The sequence below is a fragment of the Anolis carolinensis genome, chromosome 1 (assembly GCF_035594765.1).
Source record: "Anolis carolinensis isolate JA03-04 chromosome 1, rAnoCar3.1.pri, whole genome shotgun sequence".
Lineage (NCBI taxonomy): Eukaryota > Metazoa > Chordata > Lepidosauria > Squamata > Dactyloidae > Anolis > Anolis carolinensis.
Window position 1 is genome coordinate 210,377,915 of NC_085841.1, and position 16,014 is coordinate 210,393,928.

Genomic DNA, 16,014 nt, shown 5'->3' on the forward strand with positions numbered 1-16,014 from the left:
GCTTCAAAGTCTGGCTGCTTCCTGCCTGGGGGAATCCTTTGTTGGGAGGTGTTAGCTGGCCGTGATAGATTCATGTCGGGAATTCTTGTTTTCAGAGTGTTGTTCTTTATTTACTGTCCTGATTTTAGAATGTTTTAAATACTGGTAGCCAGATTTTGTTCACTTTCATGGTTTCCCCCTTTCTGTTTAAATTGTCTAAAAACAGGGGAATTCCAGACAAGAAACAATCAGGGCCAGCTAATCACTTCCCAAGAAAGGATTCCCCCAGGCAGAAAGCAGCCAGGCTTTGAACCTGCAAGGCTATTCAATGCTAATCAAGGTGGTCAGTTGCAACATTCACACCTGCTTCAAGCAGACAAGAGTTCTTTCTCCCACCCTGAACATTCCACGGATATATAAACCCCACTTGCCCAGTTTCCAACGGACCTCACAACCTCTGAGGATGCCTGCCATAGATGTGGGTGAAACGTCAGGAGGAACGCTTCTGGAACATGGCCAAACATCCCGGAAAACTCACAGCAACCCGGTCCATTTCATGCCTCTTTTCACCCACAAACGCAACCCACGCTCCCTACCAAAGGAAGACTGCATCTACTCCACTTTGCGCGCACTCTGTGGGGTTTCCCTATTGTTGTCGTGAATGTACTCCTTTCAAGATGGCAACTCCGCACCCTACACCTGGGTCTTTCTCCTTACATGGGGCTCTCCCCTTCCCCCAAATTGCCCCCTTTCCCTTCCCTTCTCAACACGTGTGTCATCTGGGAGGCGCCTCTGGGGCGGGAGGGGGGTTCCTGGAAGCAAAGATTAGAAGAAGGAGGTGGAGGGAAAGAGAAAGAAGGCGGCAGGGCTGAAGGAAAAAAGAAAGGGAGCGAAGAGGATAGGCTGTTGCTAGGTGACGTGTCCTGGTGCCACGTGAGTGGTGTTAAATGCCCGCCTGGCCGCCTCCAAGAGCCGCAGACAATCGTAAAGAGAGAGGAAAGAGGGCTCCTGATACTTTTGCTAACTGCAAACTGGATGATCGGGCAGGCAAAGCCAAAGGGAGCCGAACAAAAAAGCCTCCAGACGATGGAGACCTCCCGACCTCTGGCTCCAGCCGTCAGCGCGCCTCTCTTAGCCGGGACAGCAGCTGCACAAAGGGGACCCCAGTAAATCTCTTTCTCTGAACTTAGAGAAAAAGGGAGGAGAGCACACTTTTCCCTCCCCTTTTGGCAACAAAAAAGCAACAAAAGGAGCGAGGGGGAAGAAAGGAAAGAGCGGAATCCTCAGGATGACTGGCGTCTTCGACAACTTGGCCTCCGACATGCACGCCAACCAGATTGCCTCCAGCAGCTACCACCAGCACCACCCGCACGGCCTGCACAAGCCCCAGGAGTCTCCCACGCTACCCGTGTCCACGGCCACCGACAGCAGCTACTACACCAACCAGCAGCAGCAACACGGAGGAGGAGGAGGTGGGAGCAGCGGGTCCCCTTACCCTCCGATGGGCTCCTACCAGTACCACCCCAACGCGGGGCCCTTCTCCACCAAAGCCGGCAGCTACGACCTGGGCTACTCCGCCACCGCTTACAGCCCCTACGCAGCCTATGGGGCCAGAACATCTCCAGCCAGCAACGAGCCCGGTAAGGCTTCCTGGGGGCAGGGAAAGGGGATCTCTGCAGCAGGGGGTGGGTCCCTAACATCCACGTCTCCTGTGGATTCAGGGTCCGTTCAGGGAGATTCAGGGAAAGAAAGGTCTTCTTCACGCATCCACTGTGTCCAGTTCTGGGCCCCATACTTCCAGAGGGATATTGACAAGCTGTACTGACCCAAGAGATCTAAGGTCTGGAAAGCAAGCCCTAGTTCTAGCAGGAGCGGCTTAGGGAGTTTAGAGAAAAGAAGGCTGAGAGGGGATGGGATAGTCTGTTTATAAATATTTGAAAGGATGCCACATTGAGTAGGAACCAAGCTTGTATTTTTTCCCTGCTGCTCTAGAGCAGTGACTGGGAAGAACTTGCTGACGGTGTCCTGCCGTGGAATATGCTGCTGCCTCCGAGTGCGGTGGAATCATAGAATCATAGAGTTGGACTAGACCCCGTGGGCCATCCAATCCAACCCCCTGCCAAGAAGCAGAAAAATCGCATTCAAAGCACCCCGGACAGCCTCTGCTTAAAAGCCTCCAAAGAAGGGTCTCCACCACACTCCAGAGCAGAGAGTTCCACTGCTGAACAGCTCTCGCAGTTAGGAAGTTCTTCCTAATGTTCTGGTGGAATTTCCTATCTTTCCTTTAGTTTAAAACCGTTGTTCCCCGTCCTAATCTCAAGGGCAGCAGAAAACAAGCTTGCTCCCTCCTCCCTATGACTTTCCTTCACATATTTATACATGGCCCTCATCATGTATCCTCTCAGCCTTCTCTTCTGCCGGCTAAACATGCCCAGTTCTTTAAGCCGCCCCTCAAAGGGCTTGTTCTCCAGACCCTTAATCATTTTAGTCGCCCTCCTCTGCACGCTTTCAAGCTTGTCAACATCTTCCTTCAACTGCCGTGCCCAAAATTGGACACAGTATTGCAAGTGTGGCCTGACCAAGGCAGAATAGAGGGATAGCATGACTACCCTGGATCTAGACACTATACTCCTATTTATGCAGGCCAAAATCCTGACTTCCTTGATGGTAAGAGTTGTCCCGCGGTGAAATATGCTGCCTCCTCCGAGTGTGGTGGAGAGTGGTGGAGTCTCCTTCTCGGGAGGTTTTTAAGGACAACCTAGATGGCCATCTGTTGGGAGTGCTTTAATTGTATGCTCCTACATAGCAGAATGGGGTTGGGCTGGATGGCCCTTGGGATCTTTTCCAACTTTACGATCCTAGCCTTGCTTCCTGCAGGCGAGAAAGAGGACGCGGAGCCCGAGGTCCGCATGGTCAACGGGAAGCCGAAGAAGGTGAGGAAGCCGCGCACCATCTACTCCAGCTTCCAGTTGGCCGCCTTGCAGCGCCGCTTCCAGAAGACCCAGTACCTGGCGCTGCCGGAAAGGGCCGAGCTGGCCGCCTCCTTGGGACTCACCCAGACGCAGGTAAGGAGGGAGGGAGGGAGGGAGGAGGAAGAGGCGCCCCCTTTGCCAGCAGTGAAGTCTACTTTGAGGAGAGTAAAACAGAGCAGAGCCAAATCTAGCTCATTCAGATCGCGGCCAACAATGAGCTGAGAGAAGGATTTGTATGTTTTGTCGAAGGCTTTCATGGAATCACTGGGTTGCTGTGAGTTTTCCGAGCTGTATGGCCATGTTCCAGGAGAGAATGCTTCTGGAACATGGCCATACAGCCCGGAAAACTCGCAGCAACCCGGGATTTGTATGCTAAAGGCACAGGATCCACTCTGATTTTGGAGCTATGCAAGACCAGCACTTGGATGGGAGGCCGCCAATTAATACCAAGTGGCTGTAGGCAGGCCCGTAGCCAGGATTTTGATTGGGGGGGGGGATTTTGATTTGGGGGGGGGTTGAGTCTGAGTGAGAGAGGATCTACCCTAGCAAACCTTTTGTATCGTTATCCCAATACCCCCATGCATATGGGATATATTGAGCATGGTGATCAGATCATGATATGAATAAACATAACAGTTTAAATAATAAATGTAAGGCCTTCTCGAGACCACCCTGAGAATTTCGGGGGGGAGGGCTGAAGCCCCTCAAGCCTCCCCCCCTACATGCCTGGCTGTAGGCTATGAAGGAAGGGGCAAAATTATTTATAGCCTAAGAAAACCCTGTGAAATGCATGGAGTTGCCATGAAGCAGTGACTCCCAAACTGTGGGCCTCCAGGTGTTTTGGACTTCAGCTCCCACAGTTTCTAACAGCTGGTAAACTGCCTGGGATTTCTGGGAGTTGAAGTCCAAAAGACCCAGAAGCCCAAAGGTTGGGAACCATTGCCATAAAGGAACCTAAAGGCACAACACACTGTATAAAAAATACAGGAGTACCACCCAGCGGATTTCAATGCCAAGCATTTAATGTTGCAAGGTTGTTGTATGTCTTTCGGGCTGTGTGGCCATGTTCCAGAAGCATTCTCTCCTGACGTTTCGCCCACATCTATGGCAGGCATCCTCAGAGGTTGTGAGGTATGCCTGCCATAGATGTGGGCGAAACGTCAGGAGAGAATGCTTCTGGAACATGGCCACACAGCCCGAAAGACATACAACAACCCTGTGATCCTGGCCATGAAAGCCTTCGACAACACATTTAATGTTGCCTTTAATTAATGAGGCCCGAAAGGACCATAGGCAGGACTATTTCTGTTCTCCCCAGTCATACAGGGTATCCAGAAAGTCACTTTACCATACCATTTAAAAATAATACTATTTAAATGGTAAAGAGACTTTAAGGACACCCTGTATATTCCTATATTCCGGAAAGGGAGACTGATTTCAATGGATTTAACTCCTGCCATTGTTCTGGGTGGCTTTTTCCCAGTATGTATTGTTGTGTGCATATATCACTGTGGGAATCCCCTCTTGTCCTTTTGTTAAAACATCCTTCTGTCCTTATCAGTAGCACAAGTCTAGTAATAATAGTAGAGCAATAGGCTTACATAACGAAATACTTAGACTGATTCTACACTGCCATATAAAATTCAGATTATATGAACTGGATTATATGGCAATGAAGACACATATAATCCAGCTCAAATCAAGCAATGTATATTATCTGCTTTGATAATCTGTATTATATGCACTGTAGAAGGAGCTATTGACTTACGAAAACATGTGTCACGATTTTTCTCAGTCTCAGAAGCGCTTCAAGATCCCTTTGAATACTGATTCTCCCACTCAAGTGCTTCCCCTTAGCTGTTTGTGCATTTTTAGGGGCAGCCCCCTACACCCACTTTTAGGTTTTAGAAATGGAAAAACAAGGAGTTATGAACACAAAACTGTGCAATTTTATACAAAGCTGATCCATTAAGTCGCAATTGTACCAATGAAATTTAGATCTGACTGAGCGCCCTTTTAGGATTGTTTGCAGAAAAGAAAAACCTTGGCGCCTCAGGTCTTTTTTTCCCCCCACAGTGTATGGAAAGGCCCTCCCTGGAAGTGGGAAAAAGGGAGCCTTTCACTCCCAGACAAAAAGCTGAAATGAGAAATACCTCAATCATTTCCCAGTGTGAAGGGAGTTCAAGAAAACACACATGGAAGATGCCTAAAATTCAAAGCTATGGCCGCATTGGTCTGGAATATAAATATATATAAAGGGATAAATATATATAAATATATAAAGGGATCTTATGTGACCTTTCAGGCTGAGAGAAAGAAGTGGACAGCATAAGATTTCCTAGACTTAAATGTACTTCCCAGATGCATAGAGTGCCAGGAAGAAATTGGTAGGATAGTTTTGTAGGTTTAAATCTTCATCAGGGCCCTTCCACACAGCCCTGTATCCAAGAATATCAAGGCAGAAAATCCCACAATATCTGCTTTGAACTGGGTTATCTGAGTCCACACTCAGGTAATATGGGATTTTCTGCCTTGATATTCTGGGATCCAGGGCTGTGTGGAATGGCCCTAAAATGCATGGGAGGAGCCCAAATGTTTGGAGACTTGTCTTATTCATCAAATGATTAGAGAAAAAACAAGTTGACAGCAGAAGCTTTCCTAGAACAAACTGCTTCCTCAGGCCCCTTCTACACTGTTTTGAACTGGATTATATTGCAGTGTACATTCATAATCCAGTTCAAATCAGATAATCTGGATTATCTTATTTTTATGTGGCAACTGTAGAAGTGGTCTCAGCCTCCCATCGCCTCTTATTTTCCAGCCTCAAGTGTTGGGTCATGAAAAGCTTTCCTAGCCTCCTCAGCAGCAGGTCCATGGAGAGAAATTAAGGCCCATCTACACTTACATATAATTCAGTTTCTGGATCTTGATTGTCCATCTGCTTTGAACTGGGTTTTATGGCGGTGTAGATCCATCTTAAATTAAAGGTCACGAAATGCTCTCTAAACCGGTCACTTGCAAGGGTTGGGAAAAAGGCGGGAATTCCCGCAGAAATGGCCTCACCGTCCTCAGAAATGGCAGTGAGGCGTTTTCTGAGGTAATTCCCGCCTTTGGAGCTATTGTGGACAAAACGATCTTGAGCTGAGCATAAAAAAGAGGAGTGTTGTTGCGTGGGATGTCTGGTTGCGTGCACACAAACACACACGCCATTTGTCTGGCCAGTGCGACCTAGCTATTGCTCTTGTGGTACTGTTTCGGGCGCCATCTTAGCTCCCGGCTCATTCGCGCCCTTCGCTTCCTCCTTCCAGGTGAAGATCTGGTTCCAGAACCGCAGGTCCAAGTTCAAGAAGATGTGGAAAAGCGGCGAGCTGCCGGCGGAGCAGCACCCGGGCGCCGCCGAAGGCTCCCCTCCGCCCTGCTCGTCTTCTCCTTCGCCCTTGGCCTGGGACTTCGCGCCTCATCCGCAACGGGTCGTTAATGGCGGCGGCGGAGGAGGAGGAGGAAGCAGCAGTAATGGCGGCGGCGGGAGCAGCGCGGGGTCGAGCCCTGGCGCCCCCACCACCACAGCCGCAGTAGCAGCAGCGGCGGCGGCGGCATTCTTGGGCAACTATTCGTGGTACCACCAGGCGTCCCACTTGCAAGGAGCCTCCACCATTCTGCCTCCTCCTCAGCAAGGGCAGCCTCACCAGCACCACCCTCATCACCTCCATCATCACCACCATCACCACCACCACAGCGCTGCCGCCCTCAGCGCAGGAACGATCTTCTAACTCCCTCCGAGGGGGGCTAAGATGGCGGAGAAGAGAGTGACACACACACAAAGAAACCCATTTGGGGCGTTTGCTGAGGGACCAAACCAGTGTCACTCTGGAGGAATTCAACTCCATCTTGACAGGACCCGGGGTCCTTCCCTCACGATTTGGGCCCTCATGAGGGTCTCCCAAGGCAAACACAAACAGACTGGATTTACACTGTCATATAATGCACTTTGAACTGAATTATATGCTCAGTGTAGACTCAGGCATGGGCAAACCTCGGCCCTCCAGGTGTTTTGGACTTCAACTCCCACAATTGTAGGAGTTTAAGTCCAAAACACACGGAGGGCCGAAGTTTCCCATGCCTGGTAGAGCCATATAACGCCATTCATATTGCATTATAGGAGTCAACTACACTGATGATTTAATGCAGTTCAAACTGCGTTATATGGCAGTGTACACCTAGTCCCTTTCTAGACTGCTATATAATCCAGGTTATCAAAGCAGATAATCTGGATTTATATGGTAGTGTAGAAGGGGCCTAGGGGCCCTTCCACACAGCCATATAACCCAGAATATCAAGGCAGAAAATTTCATAATAGCTGCTGTGAACTGAGTTATCTGAGTCCACACTGCCATATATTCCAGTTCAAAGCAGGTAATGTGGGATTTTATTTAGCTGTGTGGAAGGGGCCTTAGTCACAGTTTCAGATCAGGATACCATAGTGTAATGGTTTGAGTATTAGACTCTGGGTGCATCTAGATTGCAATTAATCCAGTTTTGACTCCACTTTAACTGCCATGGCTCAACGTTATGGCATCCTAAGAGCTGTAGTTTGGTAAGACCCCCAGCACTCTCTGGAAGAGAAGGTTTGTAAAAATGCCCTGACTTCATAGCATTGAGCCATGGCAGTTAACAATGGAGTTAAGCTGCATTCATTCATTCATTCATACATACATACAATGTAGCCTTCCCCAGTTATTTAATTAGATTTGTTCTGATATTTTTCCGGCATCTGAGAACATTTCCAGGTTAGATCTATGTCCAAACACTTTCTCCATAAATTCTCTCAGAATGCAAGAGGGTTTTTGGAATACCAAGCTGCTACCAAATCCCTTTTCATTGTGATATTTCAATCCAACATGGCCGTGTCTTTGAATTCTCTTTCTATCGAATTCATGCAGCTTGACCCCACTTTATTTGCCATGGCTCAATGCTAGGGGATCATGGGAATTATAGCTTAGTGAGGCATCCACACTCTTTGGCAGAGAAGACCAAAGCTACAATTCCTCTGATCCTATAGCATGGAGTCATGGCAGTTAAAAGTGTCAAACTGCACTAATTCTACAATTAAGGGTTCTTCCACACAGCCATAAAACCCAGAATATCAAGGCAGAAAATCCCACAATATCTGCTTTGGAAACTGAGTCCACAGTTCCATATACAGTATTTCAGTTCAAAGCAGATAATTTGTGATTTTATTCAGCTGTGTGGAAGGGACCATAGATGTGCTCCTCCTCACCCGCTTCTCTAGCTCCATCCTCTGCTATCTTACATCCATTTACACATGAGCAATGCCCATTGAACTCTATGGGACTTCCTTCAGAGTAGACGTGGTACCCACCCTAGCAGAGTCAGTAACAACCTTCAGAAAATATTTGCTCCCTTTAAGCGTTCAAACGACATTAATTCGAATTCACTCTTCTCTCATTCCTCATCAAATCACCAGTGCAGAATTTCATATTTAATTTTGTTTATTTTTGTAAACGTTTTTATAGGTGCCTTTGCAGATGACCTCATTTTGATGTTTGGGGGGGGGGGGAGGGAGAGAGAAAGAATTTTTATATGTAGATATTTAAAATGAAAAAAAAAAACTCCGCTGTGTTTAAATTATCTTTTTTATGTTTGCGGGGCTTTTCTTCACGGGGGAAGAGTATGTTTGTAATAAAGCTGTTTTGTGCTGATCTTCTTCTCCCACCCGAGTTCCTTGTATAAAAAATGTGGTGGGAGGGAAATGGTCCATTGGGCGGCCTGTACTTCTTTCTTTTATGTGTTAAGGGCATAATTTTCCCTTTTCCCCTTCCGTAAACATTTCCTTATTCTGTTTTATGCCTTTCTTCTTCGATGTCAAAAAGAACCAGACTTGTCCCAATTCGTGGTTTAAACTTTTAAAACGATACAGGTATTTTCCGTTTTTATATAATTTATTGCAAAAAGAACAATTCCTCAATGTTACTTTTACAATATGAAGAGATTATTTAAATAAATTATTGTTTGCGCCATAGTTTGTTGCAGGACAACGATCTTCGTGTTTCTTTTGGTTGGTCCATATATTTATGTTTTGCAATGAAAGAGTTAAGGGAAATTGATAGAAAACTACCTTGCTTTTGCTGGGTCTTCATAGCCTCCTCCAGAATCTTTCCTTCTGTTCTCTTGTTATCAGCCACGTTTCATGAAACGGGTAGGAGACTGGGTTGCTGTGAGTTTTCCAGGCTGTGTGGCCATGTTCCAAAAGCATTTTCTCCTGACGTTTCGCCTGCATCTATGGCAGGTATCCTCAGAAGTTGTGAGGTTTGTTGGAAACTAGGCAAGGGAGGTTTATATATATGTGGAAGGTCCAGGCTGGGAGAAAAAAAAATGTCTGTTGGAGGCAAATGTGAAGGTTGCAATTAATCACTTTGATTAGCGATTGATAAGCCTTGCAGCTTGAGAAAACAGAAATGCTGGATCACTCTAACAACCGCTATGTCAGGCTACACAGAGAAGCCACTAAAATCCACAAGCATGTGGACAATTTCAACAGAAACGAGGAAATTATGAAAATGAACAAAATCTGGCTATCAGCATTAAAAAAAAAAAACCTCTTAAGATCAGGACAGTAAGTAAAGAACAACACTCTGAAAACGGGTGTTCCAGGCATAAAACAATCAGGGCCAGCTAACACCTCCCAACAAAGGATTCCCCCAGGCAGGAAGCAGCCAGACCTTGAGGCTGAAAGGCTATTAAATACTAATCGAGCTGGCCAATTGCAATATTCACACCTCTCTCAAGCAGAAAAGAGTTCTTTCTCCCACCCTGAACATTTCAGAGACGTACAAACCCCGGTTGTCTAGTTTCCAACAGACCTCACAACCTCTGAGGATGCTGGCCATAGTACATGGGCGAAATGTCAAGAGAGAATGCTTCTGGAACATGGCCATACAGTCCGGAAAACACAGCAGCCCAGTGAGTCCGGCCATGTAAGCTTTCAGCCTTCGACAAAACTACATTCTCTTTGCTGCCTTTCCCCTCCCTTCAATCGCGTTTGGTTTCTAGCCTTTCCAAATAATACTGTCTCTCTCCCTCCCTCCCTTTCTTTTCTTGAAAATACCATACTCCAGTTCTTCCAGGCAAACTGAAAAGCCACTTTTGCGTCCATCCCTCCTTTAACGTTGTGAAGCGGCTGTGTGTGTTGTGTTGAAGGAAGGGTGCCAATCCATCCTTACATTTTGGGGAGCGGGAGAAGGGGTCAGGGTATCTTTATCTTCCCCCAAATACTCCTCTCCAAAGGGAAGTGAGAGGCGCCGGGGCAGCCGCTTCTCTCTTCCACCGACATGCAGCACGCACGCACACACACACACAACAAACACAGCCACCTCTCTGCCGTCCAGACTGCGCTCTGGCGCCACAGACATAGAGAGGATCCGGACGGCTCTTTGCGCCCGGATCCAGGAGGTGGAGGCTGAACATAAGGCTGGGAAACACAACGCACGCACACATAGTCGGGGCTCCGGTGACTATGATACCATCGCTTTCGAAAGAATAAGGGACACCATTTGGCTACGACATTGTGCATGACTCGACTTGAACATCCACCGGTTTTGGTGTCTATGGGGTCCTGGAAACAAAACGCAAAGAAACCCAGTGCTCATTGTATACACCTTTTAGCAGACGAAATTTCCGGATACATACAGAGAGAGATATTCTGGGTATATCTATATATATGCAATACTATATATACAAAAACAAAAACAACCAAGAGGCTTGTGGTATCCTTGAAGAAGCACTGCTTAACTGTGACTTTAGCCAGAAAGCATCTGTCAGTCTTTAAGAAGCCAAAATACTTGTCGATGTTTTGATAAATAGATACTGTAATACAAAGACGGAACAAGGGGAAGACCTGGGGGGGGGGGAATAACTGCTGAGTCACAATCCGGAAAAAGCGATCTAATTTATGGTGGTATACGTTAGCGGTGGCCTCCTTCACTCATCTGACCCTCGCCTGAAATCTCCTGACCCAAATAATGCCTACTAACCTACAACCTGTACAGCGTAGGACTGTGATTCTGGAGACCAGGGTTGGAATACCCACTCGGCCATTGAAACTCATTGGGTAGTCTTGACAAGTCACACTCTCCCGACCTTAGAGGAACGCAATTATGGGCAACCCCCATCTGAACAAATCCGGCCAAGAAAACCTTGTGGGTAGGTCCACCTTCGAGTTGCCAGGAACCAGAAACTACTCAAAGGCAGCAGAAGTGTAACAAACCTCCATAGGGGCCACAAAGGTTCATTTGGCCTCCGATGGCCTAGGGGATAAAAACCTCGTGACTTGAAGGTTGGGTTGCTGACCAGAAAGCTGCCAGGTTCGAATCCCAACAGGGAAGAGCACGGATGAGCTCCCTCTTTCAGCTCCAACTCCATGCGGGGACATGAGAGAAGCCTCCCACAAGGATGGTAAAACATCAAACATCCGGGCGTCCCCTGGGTAACGTCCTTACAGACGGCCAATTCTCTCACTCCAGAAGCAACTCCGGTTGCTCCTGACACGAAAAAAAAAACCTTTGAAAAGTTGCCATCAAGTACGATAAATCAATTCTTCCCTCTGAGAGATCCGCTCTCAAATCCTAAATCCACTGATCCATTAAAAAAATCCATACTACTTCCATAGCCCCATTATTTCCATTTTTTAAAAGAAACTTAGGGCGCATCTATACTGAAGAACGAATACAATTTGACATCACTTTTCACTCAATGCAATGGGATTTGGGAGGTGTATTTTGGTGAGGCACTGACGGGCTTTGGCAGAGAGGTAAACCCACAGTTCCCATGATCCCATTGCATTGAGCCAGGCAGTTAAAGTGGTGTCAAACTGCATTCGTTCAGTTTTCTTTCCCCATCTGGAAGGCTGCCCTTCCGTGCTTCAGAGGGAAACGGATGGTATGGTTAGAAAGAAGAGGAAGGGGATGTTCTCCCCCCTTCGCTGAGCTCCATTTTTAAATAAATTACTGCCACCGCTGGTGCCCACGAGGCAAAGGCCTCCTTCTTCTGGCGAGGGCAAGTCCGGTGGCTTTGGAGGCTTCTTGGCAGCGGCTGGAGAAATGGCACCCAGGGCGACCTTGGCGGGGCAGCAGAGATGTGTGCCTCTCCTTGTTCCCTTCCTCTCCTGCAACAACAGCAGTGAGGCTCAAGGGCCAGTGGTCAGTTTGTTCTCTCTGTTCGGCGAAGAAAGGAGGAGGAAATGGGGCTGGAGAAGGGAAAGAAGGGCGACCAAAAGAGACAGGATGATGAAGAGGCCTCAACCCGGGCGCGCCCGAGGCGGGGAAACAGTACCGCCGGAGCCCACAACACGCAACGAGCCTTGGCACGGAGGAAGGGCGCCGGATTGGGAGAAAGTGGGTGCATTTCTCCCCCTCCAAACCCACAGCCTGCTCCGCGTTGTTTTGATGATCCCGGCTGCGCCTTTGGTTAAATCGACTCTTTTTAGCTATTAGTTCACTTTGACAACACTTTAATTGCCATGGCTCAATGCTATGGGGTTCGTTCTTTGGTGAAGCACCGGCACTTTTTTACCTAGACGGTTAAGCAATTTGTAAAACTACAACTCCCACGATTCCATAGCTATAAAGTAGTGCCAAACTGCATAGAGAAAAATTGAGGTATGAATAAACATCATCATTGGGTTGCTGTGAGTTTTCCGGGGTGTATGACCATGTTCCAGAAGCATTATCTCCTTACGTTTCGCCCACATGGCAGGCATCTCTGAGAATGCCGGCCATAGATGTGGGTGAAACATCAGGAGAGAATGCTTCTGGAACACGGCCATACAGTCCGGAAAATTTACAGCAACCCATGGCCACAATCACTGGGTCGCTGCTAGTTTTCTGAGCTGCAGGCCATGTCTTGACCTCCTGCATCTATGGCAGGCATCCTCAGAGGTTGTGAGGTCTGTTGGAAACTAGGCAATCTGGGTTTATATATCTGTGAAAGGTCCAGGGTGGAAGAAAAAAAACTTGTCTGTTTGAGGCAGATGTGATTGTTGCAATTGGCCACCTTGATTAGCATTGACTAGCCATGCAGCTTTAAAGCCTGGCTGCTTTGTTGGGAGGAGTTAGCTGGCCCTGATTGATTCATGTCTGGAATTCATGTTTTCAGAGTGTTACTGTCCTGATTTTAGAATGTTTTAAATACTGGATGCCAGATTTTCTTCATTTTCATGGCTTCCTCCTTTTTGTTGAAATTGTCCACATGTTTGTGGATTTCAAGGGCTTCTCTGTGTAGTGTGACATGGTGGTTGTCAGAATGGTCCAGCATTTCTGAGTTCTCAAATCATCACCATCATCATCTTCTGACAGTGTAGCTCAATGGTTCTCAACCTGTGGGTCCCCAGATGTTTTGGCCTTCAACTCCCAGAAATCCTAACAGCTGGTAAACTGGCTGTAGGCCAAAACACTTCCTTAGATTGAGATTGAGATTGAGAACCACTGGTGTAGATGCACTCTAGCTGTCACTCTTTCAACCACCTGCAAAATACACCATTCTGATTCAAATTGAGAAAAAAAGGCCACTGCTACCAAGGTTCCATCCCACACTACATAATTATTATTCCTCTTTCACTCTTATGGTTCTATTCTGTGGAATCCTGGAGTAGTTATAGCACTGTGAGTTCACTTTTACTCCCATGGCAACAGCCAGGCAACAGGCAATCCTGGTGTTTAAAGTTTAGGGAAGGGTGTTTGGGAATTCCTGGGCCTCAGTAAACTACAAGTCACAGAATCCCAGGTGATGTTGACTTGGCAGTTGAAGAGAAATAGAAATGCTAGAATTGTGTAGTGTGGCTGGTCCCATGAAAGCAAGAGACAGGAGGACTGGCCAGGCCCAAAGTGAGAAGGGTGCCCAGGCCTCTTCCTTCCCCTCTCTTGGGCAACTGAGCTCTTGCAACACATATACTTACACACTCTCACACACATAAACCGGGCCTGAGGGGAAGAAAGAAGGTAGAAAAAAGGCAAAGGCCTGATAAAGTGGGCATGGGCACAGGCCCCACAACCCAGAAAGAGCTAATATAAAGAACAAAGGGCAAGGAATAGGGATGGGAAGGGAAGAAAGATTATAAACAAACCTGAAGGTGTGGAGAAGGGAAACAGAAACTTGAGGTTGGGAGGAAGGAGGGGGGAGGAAGAGGAAAAAGAAAGGGAGATGAAAGGGGTGGAAGAGGAAGAAGAGAGAAGGAAGTAGAGGAAGGAGGAGGAGGAGGGAGGAGAGGAGAAGAAGAAGAGAAAAAGAGGAGGAAGAGGGAAAGAGGAGAGGAGGAGGACGATAGAAAGAAGAGGAAGAAGAGGAGAGGAGAATGTTGGAAATAGCAACCTCCCAAGCCTTTCACTATTTATTTGTTAATGTATATATTTGCTAACCTGTATTCTATGTGTATGTTGATTTGCCAGTTTGACTGTACTTCTTTGGCGTGGGAGGGGTTATAGACTGAGCATGTTCAGACTCAGGACTCCATTTTATAGTCAGTCTGCTTTACACCTCAGTGGAGGTGGGTGCATGTTGCTGTTTTGGACTTCAATAGAGTTATGGATTCCTATAAGACTTTTTTTTATCTCTGAGTGCATATTTTAAACTAAGAGGTTTCAGTGGGGTGTATATCTTTTGGGCAAACTGCAAGTTTCAGTTTCAGAGAAACAACCATCATATGCTAACCAAATACAGTAGAGTCTCACTTATCCAACACTCGCTTATCCAACATTCTGGATTATCCAACGCATTTTTGTAGTCAACGTTTTCAATACATAGTGATATTTTGGTGCTAAATTCGTAAATACAGTAATTACTACTTAGCATTACTGCGTATTGAACTACTTTTTCTGTCAAATTTGTTGTATAACATGATGTTTTGGTGCTTAATTTGTAAAATCATAACTTAATTTGATGTTTAATAGGCTTTTCCTTAATCCCGCCTTATTATCCAACATATTCGCTTATCCAACGTTCTGCTGGCCCGTTTATGTTGGATAAGTGAGACTCTACTGTATATCTTTTGTAGTGGCATGTCTTTGTCCTTGGCAGTTCAAATACATGGTTCTTCAGTTTAACAGCTGAGTTACCGGTGTGCCATTACATGAATGTTTGTGAATATGTGTTCAAAGGGTTGACTTCTAACAAGGTAATGCTTTTCTTGCCTAGGGGTTTTCAAAAGGTGGTCTCCACATGTTCATTGGGATTCACATTTGCCAAACGGATATGACATAATTTCCCCTTTTCAATAAGGTTATGATTGCCATGTATTTCTAAAGGCCCAGAGACTGGGTACAGTTATTTTCAATAGAGAAGGACCCGTTCTTCGCGAGGAAGAAGAGGCGGAGAGCTGAGGAGGGCGGAGCCGGGAGCGTCTCTTGATCCGCCTGAGGCGCGGCGCTGGGCCTTGTTTTCCCACACACTCGGCCTCCCTCCCTCCCTGCGAGACAAGGAGGCCCCTTGTGACCCATCCATCCATCCACGTCTCGGCGAGGACGCTCCCCCTCTCACTCCATCTTCGGCTCTTCCACGCTCCTTTTCTTCAGCGAAAGACTGGACGACGAATGGGACTGGGAAGCAGAGAGAGACGGCTGTCTCCGTCCCTTCCGCCCCAACAAGGCCAGTTCTTTTCCATGAGTCCAAGCCTGGGGGGCGGGAGAGGCAGCCCAAAACAAGACGAAGACTCACCCTGGACCCCACACTGACAGCTGACACGAGTCACTCAAGCACACGTCTGACCGAGTTGCGCGCATCATTGTGTGCAACAAAGAACTCTCATCAGCCCCTTCCTAGGTCCAAAGGTATAATGGGAGTTGTAGTTTTACAAGGTCTTTCGCCTTCCTTGCCAAAGAGGGCGGGTGCCTCTCCAAATTACAGTTCCCATGCTTCCACAGCATTTTTTTCGTGTCACGAACGACTTGAGAAACTGCAAGTCGCTTGTACTGTGAGAGAATTGGCCCACGGGAAGGATATTGCCCGCGGGACGCCCGGATGTTTTACCATCCTGTGGGAGGTTTCTCTCATGTCC

General features: G+C 47.2%; 1 protein-coding gene across 1 annotated transcript; it reads left to right on the forward strand.

The window, feature by feature from the left end:
- The first annotated feature begins 921 nt into the window (after positions 1 to 921).
- Positions 922 to 8,991, forward strand: dlx2 (distal-less homeobox 2). The gene is made up of 3 exons (XM_003226161.4): positions 922 to 1,619; positions 2,857 to 3,044; positions 6,260 to 8,991. Exons 1-3 carry the CDS (start codon positions 1,268 to 1,270, stop codon positions 6,719 to 6,721), a joined length of 1,002 nt encoding a protein of 333 aa, XP_003226209.2. The 5' UTR covers positions 922 to 1,267; the 3' UTR covers positions 6,722 to 8,991.
- Positions 8,992 to 16,014: the final 7,023 nt, after the last annotated feature.